At 41.5% G+C, this 19,572-nt stretch overlaps 1 protein-coding gene across 1 annotated transcript in view; it reads right to left on the bottom strand.

Moving 5' to 3' along the window:
- The window catches only part of LOC109472592 (tripartite motif-containing protein 2-like), a 21,196-nt gene extending 2,540 nt beyond the window's left edge, over positions 1-18,656 (bottom strand). The window contains exons 1-10 of the mRNA XM_019772380.1: positions 18,339-18,656; positions 10,572-10,713; positions 9,724-9,856; positions 9,065-9,215; positions 8,348-8,414; positions 6,988-7,164; positions 6,616-6,712; positions 6,321-6,396; positions 6,031-6,166; positions 1,221-2,209 (exon numbers count right to left, since the gene is read on the bottom strand). Coding sequence (XP_019627939.1) covers positions 1,221-2,209; positions 6,031-6,166; positions 6,321-6,396; positions 6,616-6,712; positions 6,988-7,164; positions 8,348-8,414; positions 9,065-9,215; positions 9,724-9,856; positions 10,572-10,713; positions 18,339-18,559 — 2,189 coding nt within the window. The 5' untranslated portion in view covers positions 18,560-18,656. The remainder of the gene's footprint in view (positions 1-1,220; positions 2,210-6,030; positions 6,167-6,320; positions 6,397-6,615; positions 6,713-6,987; positions 7,165-8,347; positions 8,415-9,064; positions 9,216-9,723; positions 9,857-10,571; positions 10,714-18,338) is intronic.
- Between the last annotated feature and the right edge of the window lie 916 nt (positions 18,657-19,572).

Genomic DNA, 19,572 nt, shown 5'->3' with positions numbered 1-19,572 from the left:
CCAAAAACAAACATAGATTCCGTCCCTGTGCTATATTTCTCAATCCCTGTGGTATGTATTCCTTTCGTTTATGTTAAATTCATGTAGGATTAATAAAGGACCTGCTGTTTTAGAAGGGGGACAATGTCTTACTTTGACAGGAGTTTTGACAAACTTGTAAAGCTATTTTCATCCCGAAATGTCTATGTTTTTTTACCTTGCTGAATGTTAATACTTGACACATTCACCACTGCACTGTATGTAAATACGACACATTCACTGGGTAGCACATCAATGCCATGCTGGTGACAAGTGTGAAATGGCCTGCTATGCTGTACTCTCCAAGCAGAGGTTGTGGGGAATTATCGTTACCTTTTTATATATGGCGTTTTTTTTTGTTCTTATCCCCACCCCGTCGGTGGCCGCGGAGCTTCTCTGGCTAATGGATACTGCCTGGCCAATTTGATACTGTCTTTTTGCCACCGAGAGGGATCTGCTTGGAGATTAGCTATGCTGGGCAAGCACTGAGACAACAAAATAAAACCCGGCTGTGGTGGAGTTGTGAGTCAGTCAGTCAGGACATAATGTCCTTGGTCAGAGTAAATGCCTGCATGTGTGATGGTGCTTCCGAATGAATGTTTTCTGAGTCAGACCATCCTGCAGCATTCATAAATTACATGCTCGCACAATGGGCTGTTCCAAAAATGCATGTGGAGTATTTCTCGCCCCCGTTTCAAATTCAGCAATGTATGAAAACCTACAAACGTTCTAGTTCAGAGGTTTTTTTTTTCAAATAATGTTTATTCGCATTTCAAAAGGAAACAAAGAAAAAAGGGAGAGGACATGTTCACATACAAGAAAAATAAATACCCAGAGACATTCGAGTTCAGAGTTACCCAAACCCTTCCCGTTCCAATCGAGAATTTCTCAAACACTAACCTAGTTCTTACCTAGATAATTCAACCCCCGGAACTTATAATTATAATACATGTACTAGCACCCACGCAACTTCAATCCACCTAGCCAAGTTCTGGCCCGTCTTCGGTCGCGATGTTATCTTCAGGAAGTGTGATTTCACACATTCAAAGAACTCGGGGAAGTCCCGAACATGTCGCGGATATTCGGAACTGAAGTTCGGTCGATCGGAAATGGCGACGACCGCTCCGAAAGGCGACGACCGTTCTGAAAAAAGGCGACGACCGTTCGGAAAGGCGACGACCGTTTACGAGACGGAAATTTGCCTCGGCGAGAACTTAATGCGCTGTGCTGCAAAACTGTTCGTTTCGTTTACTGAGTCTAATACTCGGTCGTGAGCTTCGCCAAGCTTGCGGACGGTCGTCAGCTTTTCTATGACCCCTGCTCTGTTCAGTTTTCCGCGAGACTGGCTAACGACGGTGGCTGTCTCCGTAGAGAGCGCCACTGCTTTTTCATGCCGTTCCGCCAGGGGGCCTCTCAGCCTCTCGTACACCTTCTCCAGCTCTTGTAGCAGATTCTCCTCGCAGAGCTTCACCGCGTCCCACCACTGCCCTGCGGTGCGCCTGATCTGACTCTCCGCCCGTCCTCTCTCCTGCTGAAGCTGTTTCTGCTGGTCCTGGAGTCTCTTGGCCCCCGCGTTCAGGTCATTGACCTGTGACGTCAGCATGCCGATGAGAGACTGCATCTCGCAAGTCCTCATCTCCTCAGCCTCCGCCATGTTGCAGACGGAATGACCAGCGTGCTTCTTCAAACAACCTTCGCAGACCGTTTCCTCGCATTGTTCGCAAAAGAACCGGACGTCCTCGTCGCTGTGGACGTTTTTCCCGCAAATACTGGGTCTCGTTTTTTGCTTTGCCTTTGACCTTGTTCCTACCGGTTGAAGGTCACTCTCCATCAACGCTCCATTCGGACTGTCAGACTCTGAAATACCAGAGTCCCTCTCCAGACCCTCTGTGCCCTTTGATGACGCCGACGCCAGGTACAGTGCGCTAGACCGTCTGGTGGGGGACGTGGACAACTCCGATAACCAGAAGTTATCGGGGAGACCTGTAACTCCCTTCGGGGGCAGGCTGACCGAGGTCCGGCAAGTCGGGCAGGTTAGGTACGACCTCTTGCCGACCAGGCTCAAAAGGCAGTCCTGACAGAAGGTGTGCAGACAGGCCAATGCCTTTGGGTTTTTGAACGGCTCCAGGCATATTCCACAGTGTAAGATCGGTCTCGGTTTATCAGATTTATCACTACCGCCGTCTGCCATCTGTTATATTGAAAGAGACAATAATAAAACAGCAATATAAGATTAACTAGCCTCAATTTGTTACTAATAGTGACTACGGTGTTTGTTTCAGTCCACCACATATCTACGCACAAAAATGAGGATGTACTGGAGACAATTTAGCATGAGTAATTTAAACAAATATCAAGAGCCAAACGTACCAGTTTTTTTTCCATATACGCCATCTTACTAGTTTAGCTGCAACTAGCTTCAAACTAAACTAAACCGACGAATTGTGAAGATACGTCACTTTCCCTGCTGCCGAATGGTATTCGTATCATGCTTAGAGCCTAGAACTAGCAAGTAGTATAGTAGCAAACAATTCGATTTATTTATATACCGGTATGTACTACGTTAATTCATTTGTATCCGCTTTTGTCTATAGATATAGACCTTTTGAAAGTCCATGAACTTTTTTGTGTCAATAAATATTTTAATTCATATATTCATTACATGTCATAAATAGCGGCCATGTCAACAATACATTCCCTACTCAACATTAAAACCTAAGGGAAATTGTTTAAAAAAAGATCTCTCCATATTGCATTTACTGAGGTGGATTATTTTGATGTGCTTCAGCTGCTGATCTGATCATTATTCGCCCCGAGGCGTGAGTCTACTGCCTACATTATTCGACAAGGTTGACAGAACAATTACACTTCCACCCTCCCACTTTAACGTTAACATTTCTATTTTGTATCCCTCGTGCACCAGGTAGACAAGAGTACTAGTTCTTCAACGTCCCCTTGACGTCTAAGGGATCTCTGTTGTTAGTACATAGTTACGTAGTCTATGCACGTTAACAGTTATGTCTCTATTGAAGAGTCGATTGACAACACAAGAGACTACTACCATGTCATTTTGCTGTTATTCCTGTGATAATGCTTTTCAAATCGACGTTAGGCTGTCAAACACTTCAGCCGAATTTGTTGATGAGAAGAAGGTCGATCGCTAAATTTCAAAATCTAGAAGTGACTAAAAATCCACCTTGTCTAATATGACGAGACTCTGCGAACACTTGCCGATCTCTCAAAATCGTGCCATGATCGACAAGTCAGTTGTATTTCTGCCCATAATGGCCTATAGAGTTCGTAGACTCTTTAGGTATGATACGCCGGCTTTATAGATTTCAGAAGAAGTTTCAAAACTTGCTATCGCCTTACCTTAGATCCTTGATCATGGAAAAGTTTTCGCCTCCCTATAGAAGTAATGCCTTGGCGTCCCACCCCCTTGCAAGTTTGACCTAGCTGCGTGCGAATCAACCCAATTTGTACTTCGATCACGTCTGACCCACATCGTAACCTAGCAGGTCTTCCAGGTCGGTGAGTCTGTGTGTGTGTGTGTGTGTTTGTGTGTGTGCGGTTCAGCGTACAAATTTTCCGTATGGCACAACAAAACTGTATGTAAGTTCATAAATATCTTGAGGTCTGTCATGGAATGCCTTGCAAATCATTAGTATTAATCAATACATTAATATTATTTCCTCCTTATCGAGGGGCACGTTTTGTTATCCATTTGTTATAGCTTCATTCTAAAGTCAAAGTTTTAAACAAACACCCCTGCGCTAGTTAAAAGACGGTGTACAGGCACTACACTCAACCAGCCTAGTGAGAACATTGCCTTTTGTTCTCCAGTGTCTCACTGACCGAGCAAAGCAAACTGCCCTCCGGCTAACGGTTAGTCGGAGTGAAATGAGGTCATGCTGAGTTGTCTGCACATGGGTCATACAGTTGTTGGTAATGCGAGTTAAAAGAAATGTATATATTTAGTGAGATCGCTAGCGACCCTACCCCACCCCGTCTCTTACAAGTACTCTTTTACAATCGCCCACTTCAGGCATCTCTATTTACATCTCTATGTTTTACTTTTTGCATTTCTGTGCCTTTTCCTGAGCTGACATCACTGGGTGACATCAGATCAGGAAAGAATACAGAAATGCAAAAAATAAAATGATGTAAGTCGCCTGCCAGGACTGGCTTGTGCTGACTTTTCCAAAACAGGGCATTAAAGTTTTTAATGTAACAGGAGAACCATGCATATTTATTGTAAATGTGTCTGTCAGCCAGGTAATACTAGTTATGTCAACTACAATGAGATAAGGTCATATTTTGGTGTCATAAGCACTTTAAACAGACACAAAAAAGACAATAACTTACGCAACAAATACGAAACAGTAGTCCAAAACTCAGCCTAAAGATACAGTTTAATGTAAAATTATAAATTTTCTTTTTTTTCTTTTGAAAGAACGGCCACTTTGCTAAATGTGTTACCATAATGTCTAAAGCAAGAGAAAGAAATAGTGGACCACGTTTTTTATACTTAATTGTATATTGTTCCTAGCAAAGAAAGTAAGCTAGATATGTATACGTAGTCCACAGCTTACGTCCACACACTAAATCTGACAACATCAAACACCATATCTGTCTACGTCAGCACTCCAAATCTTTCTACATCAACAAACTAAATCTGTCTACGTACAATTCTAACCTGTTATTCATTAGGACTGCATTTGTATCGACATGTCTTTATTAGTTCAATTGATTATTGCTATCCTACAATACAAAGCGTACAAATGTGACCTTAATGGGAAAAATGTAATATAATGTGACTAAAGTGAGAAAGTCTGTAAATTGTTTTTTTTAATGTGAATAGTGAAATTATTTTGATAATTGCTATGATGTCTCAGAAGTTGACGGAACCACTTTTGAAACGAATTGGCCTGGCATATGCTGGCAATGGCATAAATAAAAACACAAATAAGTGACCGTGTTGGTGGCTGTAAAGTATCGCTTTCCCCGTGTCAAGAATTCACATTTCCCCAAATTCATCATTCCCATTCCCCATCTTCTTCAGTCGTTTCACATTTTTTCAAGTTTATCTGCCAACCCACACAAATGTCACATTTATTATATTATAATGGTAGGGCCATAATCATACTAATACATGTACTAATATCATTGCAGCTTGTCTGAGGTCGAACATATTTAATTTTGGTAAATTACTTGTGCACTCTACTATAAATTTTACGGCGTCGAACCTTCTCACTTTGGACTCCTTGACTATAAAAATCGCCATACGGCGAAAACTGTGTTCTGCCACCTTGCATGCCATGCTTTGACCTTGACATTCAAAATGGCGGACGGTCTATTGATCACATGAACATCACGTGACAATATATTGACTGGTGCAAGTAGTATACGATGCCGTGTTAGAGGAACGTTCTGCAGGTTTCGTTTGCAATGGCAGCAGTCGGGATGAGGTCATCGAGTGGGTCCATAGTCATGCTCGCACTAACCTGTGTTGATGGCAAGGGACAAATTGTCATTTCATACAATTCTATTAATCAAATGTTCGCAATAGCAGCTATATATGTACACGTTTCAATATGTTGTACCTGCTACGTTGTCGTGCAATCTATTTCTTCTTTATCTTATGAAGCATCAATAACGAAAATTCCAAGATTTCCTAGCTTAAAACTTTATGACAAACTTCAATTAGCCGCCAATAAACTGACTTCATATCCAAGTAAACTTCATATTTAACCATAGCTTCTCTGTAGAAGCTTGCCTGAGCATTACTTTAGAATCCTTGTCCTGTTGGCATTTTTAGCAATTCTTTTATTTCATTTCCTAATCAGGTCATTGACCTGACTTCTGCTCTGCTAGTGGCATAGTTACTTGTTCGGTGCGTTTTTCTACTCATGAAAAATATTCCCCAACACGTACATTTACAGGGCCAGCATGTGCAACCCGTATACGGGTACAGCAAGACAAGGGTAATACTATGCTTTAAGAAATCATTACCTCTTCAGCCCTCTTAAACACATTGATGAGGTTGAGACCCAGGAATTTCTTGACCTGGTCGTCTGTCCATCCCCTGTTTAACAGCTCCTCTATCAGGGCAGGGTAGGTGGACACATCCTCTAGCCCCTGCGGAACCCTGCCGGGGGCAGGAGTTTGTTACAACAAAGCTATACAAATGCTGTATACGATTTACAGTATGGTCACCAACTTTTTTGGGAAACAGACGAAAACAAAAAAAAAGTTTAGAAAAGTTTTTTTTTAATTCATAACAGTAGATCACGTGAACTAACCTCGTCACGCCGTCATAGTCTGCCCCCAGACCCACGTGATCTTCCCCCGCAACGTCCCGGATGTAGTCACAGTGGTCTAAAGATTAAGAAAGGTAACAAAAACTTTATAAACTGGAAAAAATCACAAACTCAGAATGGTGGGTTCCCTGCATTTTTTTGGCGTTCACATTATATTAAGGATGCTGATTTGATAAAGGAAAATGTTAAATGATTGTCTTTAAGCGATGGGGTTCTATTTTGGGTTTTTTTTAACTCCCTTAAGCTTGCTTTAAGATATGAGAAAACACAAACGAACCTGCAACTTGTGCGATGGTGGTGTTTTCAGTCTTGTTGGGTCCACAGTTGATGTAGTCATTGTAGAAGTTTACCATCACAACGCCCCCTGTGTCTCTCTGAAGGAACGGCAACAGAGTCGTGAGTATTTCATTTCATAACTTAATACATACAATTTCTTTTTTTTTTACTTTCAAAATTGGTGCAAAATTAAGAAGACATTGCCATCGGGCATCGTCAAGCACCTGTCGGCTTACATGTTATATGACCAATGTTTCGCTTACAAGTCCTGATCTGAACCTAAACCTGTGGACTTGAATCCGGACCTAAACCTAAACGTGGGTTTTGGTACCCAGCACTAATTCAAGGTGAAGATCAGTTCACTGACACTGACCAGTCTCCTGAGCACGTCGTCCGGCACGTTCCTGGTGTGGTTACAGATGGCGTACGCCGAGGAGTGACTGAAGATGACTGGAGCCTGCGTCACGTCCAGCGCGTCGTGCATCGTCTTAAACGACACGTGAGACAGGTCCACCAACATGCCCAGTCGGTTCATCTCTTGGATAACAAGCTAGTAGAATAGATAAACAAACAAATAAATAAATAAACTTAACTAAATTAACAAACAAAGCAGCGTCGTGTATCATCTAAAGAACACAACATGCCCAGAAGGTCCATCTCGGATGGCGAGCTAGACAAACAAACAAACAAACAAATAGGTAGGTAAAAATAAAAACAAAGCATCGTCGTGTATCATCTAAAGGACATATGACACAGGTTTACTAACATGCCATATATTCTAGCTAAGAAGAAGTAAGTTACTAGTAATAAGGAAACAAATAAATACTAGAAAGGCCAATATTTGCTTTGGAGCAAATACAGCGATGGGTTCACCACATTTTACGACATGGCAGGGAAAGAATGAGAAACACAAGGGAAAACAATGATTTACATTGATATAACTATAATATGAAGTAACATACAACTAAAACAACAGTTGGATAGCTATTCCCTACTTTATTGGTTAGGATTTTTAATTGCATAATGCAAACTGTTGATTTTCAAAATAAAAAAAAACGTCCGTGCCCCGCATTCCAATGCTGGAGCAGGAAAGCTTGAAATACCTACCAAAACACTTGAATAAAGACATACTGTCAGTATGGAAATGCTCTGTGCAGGTGTTAATCAAGTTAAATCCCAACAGCCAATCAGCAAGAAATGCTCTGTGCAGGTGGAAATGCTCTGTGCAGGTGTTAATCAAGTTAAATCCCAACAGCCAATCAGCAAGAAGTATAGAGGAAAGCTGCATGCCTATTGGTTGATGCCCTGCATTCCATTGTGATGACTCATGCCCAGACGTGGTAAACACGGCACACTAACACAGTAATACATTTGCTATAACACAGCCAAAAAACTCAAATAAAACCATTCTAAAAGCCTGTATCACAAAAATTTAAAAAACGCCTAGGGGTATTTGCCCACTGTACCTCCATACCAAATTTCAGGACCTTAGGCCCTAAAATGAAGAAGCTGAATCCATTTAAAAAATGGCAGGAGAAGGAGGAGGAGGAGAAGAAGAAACATCAGAAAAAGCAATATGGGTTCACCACCACTTCGTGGTGTGGTGAACCCATAATTAAAGTAGATAAGCAAACAAACAACTCTGCATTCTTCAGGATCTGGGGGACACATGAGACAGAGCTACTAACATTCCCGAAGAAAAGGAAACAGAGCAAATGGAGAAAAGTCCACACCTTCCCAAAGTCCGTCAGTCCGTTGTGTTCTGGGGTGGGATTTAACGTTTCCAGCCAGTTGTCCGCCCTGGAAAAGAGTCGTTAACACATCTTGAACGTTATGTAGTCTCCGCCACACTCCTTTCCAGGCTGAATAAATAGGAGAAATCAGCCTAAAAAGAATGTAGCTGGCCAGGAGAGTTAGCCGGCCATATAGGGTCCGGTTTCCAGGAAAAGCTGCATTCCAGCTACATTCTTTTTAGGCCGATTTCTAGAATTTATTCAGCCTGCAAAGGAGTCTGGTGGAGACTAGGCATTATGTCTAAAATGATTTGTTTTGCACTGTACATGTATTGTACACCGTTACTGTACTGTATTGTATTGTATTGTATTGTATAGATATCCATTTGTGATTGTTTTGCTTCACGTTCGGTCAGATATGACCGATAAGGCCTGGAATTAATGTCATTTTTTTTAATAAAAATCATTTTCTACGACAACTCTTCTTACTTGATGACATTTCAAGAAAGTTAATGTACTATGACTTACGAAATAGTATTTTGCTTCCTTGGTCGATATTAATCAATGGAGTATGAATCAAATCTTAATCAAATAAATTTTAATTGTGCAAATGTGTATTGGGATGGGAACTATAATCAAAAGAAAATTCAAATGAAATATAACGATGTTTGTTTTCAAGACTATCACAAAGAAAACCTCCTGACTGCGCATGCGTACCATGGCGTGTTGCAGCTGTGTGTGATGGTCATGTAGCGGGTGCCGAGGTTGTAGAGCATGCGCAGAGCGGCCAGGCTGCTGTCGATGCTATGCCCTCCCTCCACCCCCACCATACAGCCGATCTTACCTGCGTCAAACGCGTCCTGGATACCTGATGGGTCAAAAATAACGTCTCGTTGTTGAGTCTTTTTTTCTTGTTAGGCCATGTTGATTTGATTATATGATGACATCCGTGCGCGCATGGATTTTCTTCCATTCCCCCCTAAAATGTTTCGACTTAACTGTAAATCGTACACAATGAGCAAATCTATGTCATAAATGGAACAAAAATATTTGAAAACGTTGAATGCCAAAGTCCATTCCAAAGGATAAGAAGAAAGTGTGGAGGAATGAGGATGAAGAGTCAATCATTCACCATGCCATTAAAATATTACCCTGTGTGTTTAGTCATTTGTTCAGGACGCACAGAATGCGGAATTAATTATGCCACAGCAACGCAAAAGACGTCAAAGGTCTATGACCTGATTAAGACATGTAATCGTTTAAAAAAATATTGAGTATAAAATAAAAATGAAAACAGAAGCAACGAAACAACATGGTTAATTTCATTTGTCTGTCTGTCTCCAGTTACGTGACTTCAAAGGCCAATTTTCCTGTACCTTGCGCGGTGGTGACCCACTGGAACGTATCCGGGTACTTAGTGGTGAACCTCTCTATGACGTCAATCTGCCTGAGTGTCCAGGTCACGGTGTCCTGATACTGAGAGTTACAGGGAGTGTAGGCGGCCCAGAACTGGAAACAACAAGACCGGCAATGAAAACATACATTGCCCTGGCGACGGTGGATGCTGTTAGGGTTATTGTTTGCATGACGCTGCCATGATTTCATGATTTTGAGGAAGCCTCCTGGCTGTCCCCTCCTGCTTGAACCCTGCATCAAGGAGGACCTGGAAGCCCTGACCCCCAGCGGAAGGGCATGCGCGGAGTTTTGGAGGGAAAGAGTCTAGCAGTGATGACCCGAGAAGAAGAAGAAGAAGAAGAAGGAAGCCTTGGTACCCCCCCCCCTCCTTTGAGTGTATAGGGAACGAGCCGCGGGGTCACAGAAAGTAGGGCACCGGGGGCAGAAAGGTTTCCAGGAATGTTGGCATGTCAACAAACAGAGCATTGCTGTGGACATTCCATGCATGTGGAAAAAATTCCTGTACGATTCCTAGAATTCTTGCAAATTGCACACAATACTGTACCATTAGGCTCCTCCCTGAGACGTCGCCAAAAACATACACACGTAAGGATTTCTCTGAATGCATCCAATGCAACTTCAGGGCGGCAAAACTGGGTTGTCAGATTCAATTTTCTGGTCATTATTTTAATGTAGTAAATTAATGATTCTTATGAATTGCGAAGGGCCATGGAAGACCAAGTGTTATGGAGGAGACTTTCTGGATTGGTTCGAGCGGGAGCTCCAACTAAGTAAGTAAGTAAGTAAGTAAGTTCTTTCCTGACCGTACCTGTGCTCCCACCAAGCCCTGCCTGAGCCGGGGGATGTCTGTGTGAGAGTTGGTGTACTCACTGCGCAGGTCATTACCCAGGTTCACCTGGCTCAGACGGTTCCCGAAGTTCTTTGCGAGCTGCCATGGCCAGTCGTTATGCCTGAACAAAAGAAACAAAATAACAAAGCTTGTTGACAAAAAAAAATGTCAAAAACGCCATCTTTCCCATTTCATTATCATGTTAAATCATTCCCTCATTGTGTTAATACATTTATATATTCAAACACAAACTTTATGATTCATCAATTTTAAGTTTGCTCTCAATAAAATTAAAGCATTTCCTTAGCTTTAAAAACTTTTAGATCATATTCTAACAAAAAACTATAACATTGCACTAGAAAGTACTTAATGTAGGTATCAATAGACATTGCATAAGATTTTAAAACATGAAAACACATCAGACTAAAAGCTACAGGAATTTTTATTACCCTAGCTATTGTTATATAATTGCACAACAAACAACGTCGGTAAACAGTTTTATCTGTCAGTGAAGCTTTTGAGAATTATCTAGCAACACCTGAATAGGTTTAAACTGACACCGTTTGTTCCCTGTATAATCACCATAAACTAGTTAATGTTAACCTATCTCCGTCAGTGTGACATGATAAAAGTTTGCCGTCATGTTTTAATGAAAGTTTTATTACTACCTCCTATTTATTTCAGAGATTATTTCCGTCGATAACGAATAGGATTCAAGTAATTTTACTCTTTATAAAACACACTTTCATTATGATTAGCGTAAAAGGATATCCAGTCATGTTATAATTGAAAAACGAAGGTCCATAACATTGCTAGGAAGTACGATATATGACTGAAAAAGTGCATGGATATAAGTGAAAGATTGCAAATTTACTCGGTCATCTTGTCAACCTTAATTATGTGTCAGATAAAGCTAAACTGCACTTTATTCTTAGAGGCTCCTCAATGTTACCATCTATGTACAACTTTAAAACGATGTAACTCACTCAGGTTTACATTGGAGCGCTTCTAGCTCTGCTTGACTGTTTCTAACAGTCAATTAGATATAGAAGTCCAATTACTACGTTAACGGGCCTAAATTTCCCCTCCTAGCTCTGATTGGCGGATGTTTTTCCGCCAATGAGATATAGGAGGTTACCATGTAATCTTATCTTTCAAATATCTCTGTTAGTATTTAATTTAACATTTTAATGTCTTGGGGTGGTGGGACTACGGCGCACAGATATGTCAACTTTGTATATTTGAATGTTAATTGTACCTTTTTGTTGTGTGGCGCTGTTAATATAAGTTGTTAACCTGAGTGCAGCGCCACACTGTCCTTGTTATGTTTTTATGTTTTGATGAATAAAAAAAAGTGAAAAAAGCACCGACCTTGCCCTTAGTCTTTTCAAGCATCAAAAGAGTACATCACGTGACATTTTAGTACTTGAGGAAAACAAACAGAAACACGCATCGGAATAAAAGCAGGGGATTTTTTTATCACCAAACTATTGTCACATTGTTGCACCACAAACAAACTTGGCAAACAAAGTTATCTTCACCTGTGAACATCTGGTAACACCTTAATACGTTATGTCTGCCACTGTTTGTTCCTTGTATGATAAACTAATTAATCTTAATTTATTGTCATCACTGTGTGTCATGATGAAAGTCCGCCGTCATGTTGTTTTATTACTACCTCTTCACTGATAGGCCATTCATTTCAGAGATTATTTCCTCCGATAATGAACAAAGTAGTTCTTTTATGTTTTTATTATCCCTATAAGAGTGTGCTATTGGGAAAAGGAAGGGTTTTAGTACGTTTTAGGTGGTCCAGGTGAATATAGTCTTTGAATTTGCTTTTGTAACTATTGATGAAAAATATGATTATGGTACCGATGTGAATTTGTTCATTTAGAATACTAGTAAAATCCGGCTTGTAGTCAGACTGTATTGTCCTGAAAGTTTTCAACTTGCTTGTCTCAAAACACACCGTGTGCTTTTCTTCGCGCAAAGGAATTGTACAAAAGTTCGACTTGTTGCTAAGTTGTAACGGCGGCCTCAATTCCATCATAGGTCGTCATGCGATCTTTAAGCAGGCCATGGTACAACCATGGTACAACCAACCACCAACTTTCTTCCATTATGAAACAGAAGATTTTTGTACGGCACCTACACGAATACCCAGAGAATGGCTTAGTGTCGTCAGTTTGCTTGATAATCGTACAACGATTGTGACCTCGTCCTTACTAGTACCAACACTTCATGTGGGCCAACTGAAGTCTGCCTCCTCCCTTATCATATTGACAACTACTGTTAGCTGTTTCCGCACCACTTACAGCAGTAACGCCTGACTGGAAATACTCAACGGGGATTTGAAAAGTAAATTTTGGGTTGTCGCGTTGGTCAATGCATTCGTCAAAGTGACGGTTTGTTCATTTATTTTATGTTTTACTGACTTCGTCACAGAATCAATTAAAAAGCAAAGCTTTTGAAGAGTTCAGTGAATAGAACGACCTTACTTTAGTAGGCACAAACATAACGCAAGTTGCTTGAATTTTCTTTAAGTTTCTCGACTGCAATTTTTTTTAAACTACACACTTGAATTTACTTTTGGGAAATATGCTCATGAATGCACAGGTACACTTACTAGCATAGCACTTCGAAAGAACGTCTCGTTTTAGGTCGTATGCCCACCACTAGTTTTCAAATGTTGTGTCGGAAAAGATATTGTTTGCACCGGGAAAATTCTGATGCAACGTTGGCCAACATCCAAAACTCGTTCTGCCGACGTGCTACATGAAGGACACTTGTTCTTTTCTAGAGTGCTTGAGAATCTTGAAACCAACATTAACAACATTTACTATATGTGACTATAAAAGAGGTCAGGACTAATAAATGTATAAGATTTAGAGTGAGATTAGAGTAGGCAGAGTGTTTGTCATTGTCGCCCTTTTCCCTGTTGCTTAAAACATGTATTTACACAATAAACGTTTCAATATACAGCCAAAACTGGTGAAGAAGACCACCCAGGAGACCGATGGTCACTACAGACAGGATTCTTAATGCTTGTAGAATAGGAAAATTATCTTAGCGACCACAAAAAGTGATCTCTCTCTTCTCTCTCTCTTCTCTCTCTCTCCCTCTCTCTTCTCTCTCTCTCTCTATCTCTCTCTCTCTCTCAGTCACATACACATACGTTGTTAGTTTTGAGTTTAGATAGAACCATAGATTAGTAAAAGTAGAACTTCAGTACCCATTGTTTCTTGTCAGTTTTCAATTATCTCTCGGGCATGGACTTGCAGTAAAGAACTCTGTAAAGAAGTGGTCACTAGGACTGTATATCATTGACCAGGTGGTCCATAATTTAGATGTGGTCACTTGTAGAACTTGACTATATCGATGTCCAGGTGGTTCTTATAATTATTTGATATGTGGACAGGTTTGAATGTATATGATACAGCACGTGCACATAGACAGGTATTTTATTATAAACATATACACTAAACATATAAATCACTGTTGATTTACAATAATTATCTTACACCTTCTTTGTAGCGTGTTGTAGGGACCACAATGAAAGAATGTGGGAGATTTTATGACAAGGAAAACAAATTTACTATGAAACACCTGGTACAAGTTCCCACCCTTATTAAGTGGGTGATATCGTGTTGCGTAACAGTCAAGCCAGCAGACCAAGATTGGCTGGAGATCGGAAGCAGTCTGACCAGGACACGACTACCTCCCGATATGACTCCGATCGAATTTGACTTAGATTTCAGTCAAATGTCACTGCCAACTACGCCCGTTCTACTTCCGAACACCAACCAACCACCAGCCAAACTTGACCGGAATTCCCGCCAACAACCAAATGTTTTAAATATTTTTAAACATTCGGTTGGCGCAGCCGAACAGTATCCGACCTCGCAAAACACCAGCCAACCTATCCCTTACAATAGTTGGGGGGAGTTCGACTAGGCCATATTACTCATGTGTATGACAGAGCCTTACAGTGTTAGCATGTAAGAATCAAAAGGGTCTTGCCGTAAGAACGTTAGAATCTATAAGTAAAGACACTAGAGGGGGTTTATAATATTGACAGCTTTTATGGTCCAAACTGGTGTGTACACGTGTGTGTGTTTGCTATCAAGTCTCATATTTCAGGTTGTCAGCGCACACAGTTTGTGCCTGCTGTATGTGTTAAGCCTCGGTCACAGCCGGTTAACCCACCGTACGTGCATCTGCGTGCTGTCACGTGCAAAAACGTGGGCAAACGTAGGGGATCCGTAAGTGGTGAGTACCGCCTCCGTACGGAATCCTCATTTGGGAGCACGTAGACAAGAAGTAGAACTTTAAGTGCATGTAAAACTTTTTCTGCGCGCGGTCTGCGGATTCACCACCCGTGCGTGCGAGTACGAGCGACGCGCGTGCCCCGTACGTACCGTACGTAAGAAGCACGTGTGAGTACGGCCTCCTTACGGTTAAGTTGCAATCGCACAGAGATCGTACGTTGTAAGCACGTACAACTCACTTGCCACTTGCGCAACGAACGATGCACGCAACCGCTCACGGCCAGACGTGGCGTGCAGACCACACTCTTACACCTTGCGCAACCGTGCGAGTGACGTGCGAGTGACGTGCGTCGACGCCACTCCTTCCCCACGTTTTCAGAAAAACGTAGCAGACGTAGCCTCCCAATAAAACGTACGGACAAAAAGCACGCACGGCGGGTTGTGACCGACGCTTTACACGTGTGTTTACGTGGGCGTTGCCCAAACCACTCCTACCGTGACCGAGTCAACTGTTGGCGCCTGCGGCTAGACCCAACAATTTGAGCATTACAAGAAAATAAACAGAAGTGAAAATGTTTGGGTGGGAATCTTTTTTTTCACATCCAGGTAGTTTTGAAATAACTGCAGGTATAGATACCTCAAATGTCATTGTCTGCTTAACAACACAATATACGCGGATATACACTGCACTGCACAATTCATTTGCACTGCAGACATGTTCATTGCACCGAAAAAGCTAGACTAAGCCTGAAATACGAAACGTTTTTTGAAATACGAAACTAGGGTTGAAGGGTGGTAGAACTGAATTTTTAAAGTCAATTTTCTTAATGTAGTAAATTGAATCGGTCTTGCTCCATACGCGCATGTGAGACAAAATATGATGTCAAAATGAAAAAAAAAAACGTTTCGTATTTCAGGCTTAGTCTAGCTATTTATAGATGGTACCAGAAAATAAAGCTAGCTTGTAGCTAGCTTGTTTGGGGGCTATTTCAAACGCTTTAAGTATGTACTGTTGACGACAATTTGCTAAGAAATAGCAGCAAATGTCAAAATCAGGCAGATTTGCTCTGATCTAGAATAAATGTATTTTGGTTTTGCTGCCCTCAAATTGCACTTTATGCCTTTAACGTGTAGCATGATGCAAGAGCCTATTCATGTTGCACGCACTCCCAAATCTTAGCCATTGTTTCAGAATACCTCCCCTACCAATATTCACTGTTAAGATCAAACAATAGCTTCCTTGTATACAACTACTATTAGTGTTATCGCTACATGGGGCCCCGCATGGCCTTTTCCGTAGAGCATAATCGGCTGTTTTAATTCTTCGTAGAGCGTAGACAGATCGCTCTAATTCAGCGTAGAGCGTAATTGGCGCATTTTGCGTAATTCACGTTTAAATTCTACGTATGAGTTGTAGCCCCTTGGAATTTATCGTAAAGCGTATTTCGCTACTGTAGCGTAATACGTAGCCGGCTCTCTGAATTTAGCGTATAGCGTTGTCGGGACCCCCATGCAGACCCTCCTACATAACATTGACTGTGGTTTAACCGTAACACAGCTAAGCCATCTTTTTCTGCTGTGTCATGGTGCGTTAGGGAATTTAAATGAATGAATGAAGACCTTTCTTGTACACACATATCCACTGGGTTAAGCACAGGTCACAACAAAAGGATGGAACACAGATAACGTTACATATATACATCGTCAAGTAGCTACAATCAAGTAAATTAGGTAAAATAGTCAGCTTCAAATAGGTGATGTGTTATATGAGGATGTTTTTGTTTCGTCGAAGTCTCTGAATTGTAATTCGTTTAGCTCTTTTTCCTTTTTAAAAGCTATTAACACTTTGTATCATTGCTTTCTAAATGTTTGCATGGTCTAAACGTTATAATTTCAAAGTAGCATCCATTGGCGAAAAGTACGGAACGCTATTGGAAGGCATCTGACAGTTTTCAAAATCTATCCATGAGTTGCCTGGGTAGCAATTTCCCCGTGTAGTTTTCTGTGTTATTCCCGAAGACTTACCCGTCCACCAGCGGAACTTCCTCCATCAGCCTGCGGGCCCTGTCCGCGGTCGCGTCCCGCCGCTGGAGAGCTAAAGGCACGGCGATGGCCACGGCAATCACCGCAACAACCACCAGAGCCATAACTCCACCTGCCACAAACTTCGACCTGGATTTCGGCTTCTCAAAAGTAATTTCTCCATCTTTTCCAGGCATCTTGGGTGGTATTTAAGACAAAGATTTAGAAAAAAAAAAGTCTCAAGAAGCAGGCTTTTTTTAAGCAACTGAAAGCTTGGCGTCTAAAAGACTTGTTAAGTGGCTGTGAGTTTGCCGAAGTGGGCGTAGATAAATGATGAGGAAATAGCCACCTGTCCGGGTTACGTTTGCAGAATGACGTAAGAGCCCCTGTCGATAGTATATGGCCTCCCAAACACTACCCGAACTCCTGCCCAACCATGGTTAGGAGTAGGTCGGGAGCAAGGTCGACTGGTGTTTGACGGGTACCAGGTCTGCTGCGTTTCGGTTGCGCCAACCAATGTTTTAAAATGTTTAAAGCATTCGGGTGCGAGACGGGAATACATATGGGAAGAAAAATGGTAAGGCGTGGACAATTCATTGTTAACCACAAAGTGCATTTAGAACCTTGAGTTTCACAACTAGAATGAAATCATTTGCCAGCTAATGCAGCACATTTCACTCTACTGCGTAATGTGACGCAATTAAGCGTCAATGTTTCCCACAAGAGGGGGGGGGGGGCAGAGCCCTAGTGAGAGCGTTTGACGCTGTAAATTTTATATTCAGCATATAGTTTTCACCTCGCACGGAAGAATCTCGGCAGTTTTTTCTCAAGTACTGTGCCGCACTACTTTGTGCCCGAACTACTTTTGACTACGGAGTTCGCCCATAAATACTGTGTACTGGATGTACGCACATGAGCACTACATGTACTATAATACATAATCACGTGACGACTTTCAACCACCTGCCCAAAGACTCCCAAAGACTATCAAGGCACGCTGGTGACTGGAGGTAACGCTCTTCTAGCGGATCGGGACTGAATTGCAGGCTACTATAGCATATATAGAAATGCTGCTAGGGGCGTTTAGGCAGACTACTATCAGAGGAGGAACTTTATAGCCTGACAGTTGTACGGAGTACAATGTATGCGACAATGATAATGTTATCAATGACATAATACTATTCTTATCTTAGAACCTTTGACTACAGAAATATGAACTTACAAGGCGTATTGATATACGTTATATAATATTAGACATTTCTGTCTGTCACAAGTATTTTTTTCTCTTTTTGTAAAGAGATACATATATAACTGTGATATTGACACATACTGCTTCACATTAGCACATTTAAATCAGCATTTCATACTTTGGGCATTTAATGTAGATAAATAACTAGAATATTGGCTTTGAAAATCAGGTTAAAACTGCCTTGGATGCCTTAAAATGTCTTACCCATCGACCAGCGGGACTTCCTTCATGAGTCGGCGCACTCGGTCCGTCTCGGTGTCCGGTTTGTGCCTCAGAGCCAGCGGCACGACTATGGCGACCACCACGAGGGCAAGAACCACCACCGCGAGGCCCAGGTAGAACATACAGCGGTCTCCTGACCTCAGGAACCGCCCGTCTTCCGGGAGAGACCCCGGTGTAGAGTACTTGACTTCGGGAGCAGCCATTCCTTCAGCGTGGCCCAAATAGCTTTGTCTTCAGGACCTCTTCGACGAGAGTTGTTGCGAAGAATTATCCAGAGCGTAACTTGAGAAATTAGGACAAACCTCGTACAACTACTTGTGAGACATGGGACATTCCACTTTAAAAGGGTTACCAAAAAGCAGTGTCAAAGGCCATTGTACTCCTAATGACCTTGCTACACATCATGCGTGACATATTAAACTGTTTAAAACAACTAAACTGGGCACTTTGCGGCGCTCTTTTAGGTTGGGAAGTAGTGGACTATATAGTAATAGTAAATTTTTTCTTGACCCTCTCCTACAATTAAGGTTAGACTGTTCCTATACGCGGCACTTGCATTGACTAAAAGACTAAGGATGCCCAGTACCCAGTGTCAGATGTCAGCAAATCCTTTCGGGCTGAATAACTGTAGCAAACACGATATCGACACGAGAATTATTAGTGGGAAAGTTAGGCCTAGGAACAAAGGTTGTGTTTCAGGTTACACGACCGATTCTAGCAAAAAGGGGGGGGGGGAGACAAAATTTTCGATTTGCAAATATTCCTAACCAGATCTGTCGTTTTGGCTCAAGTACACACACATATGAAAAAAAAAACTCGGTGATTCAGTACTGGACTTACAACAAAAGTATGAAAAAACTAGTATTCACGTCTTACATGTCACATTCCAGATCGCAAAATTTTATTAATTGTGTTAGAAAATTCGTTGGATCACGTCTCAAAATCAAAAAAAAAAAATCAAGCTAGGAAAAAAGGAATCTCTTAATACTGACCCTAATTTTTTCAGCTACTGACCCTAATTTTTTTAAGGACCTTAATAGGAAACGCAAGAATAATTTTCCTAGGCCTCATCACAATACGGTTAAGAGTGTTTGTTAGAGGATTTTGTGTCATTTGTATTTCCACCTGCCGAAACGATTTAACAAGGAGCTTATCTGTTATCAACAGGGTCGTTTGTTAGCTTCTTACTTACAGGGCGTTAATTTTTACTTACTTA

The sequence above is a fragment of the Branchiostoma belcheri genome, unplaced genomic scaffold (assembly GCF_001625305.1).
Source record: "Branchiostoma belcheri isolate BF01 breed outbred unplaced genomic scaffold, Haploidv18h27 scaffold28, whole genome shotgun sequence".
Lineage (NCBI taxonomy): Eukaryota > Metazoa > Chordata > Leptocardii > Amphioxiformes > Branchiostomatidae > Branchiostoma > Branchiostoma belcheri.
Note: the sequence above shows the minus strand (reverse complement) of the source record. Positions and strands in the feature narration are given on the sequence as shown.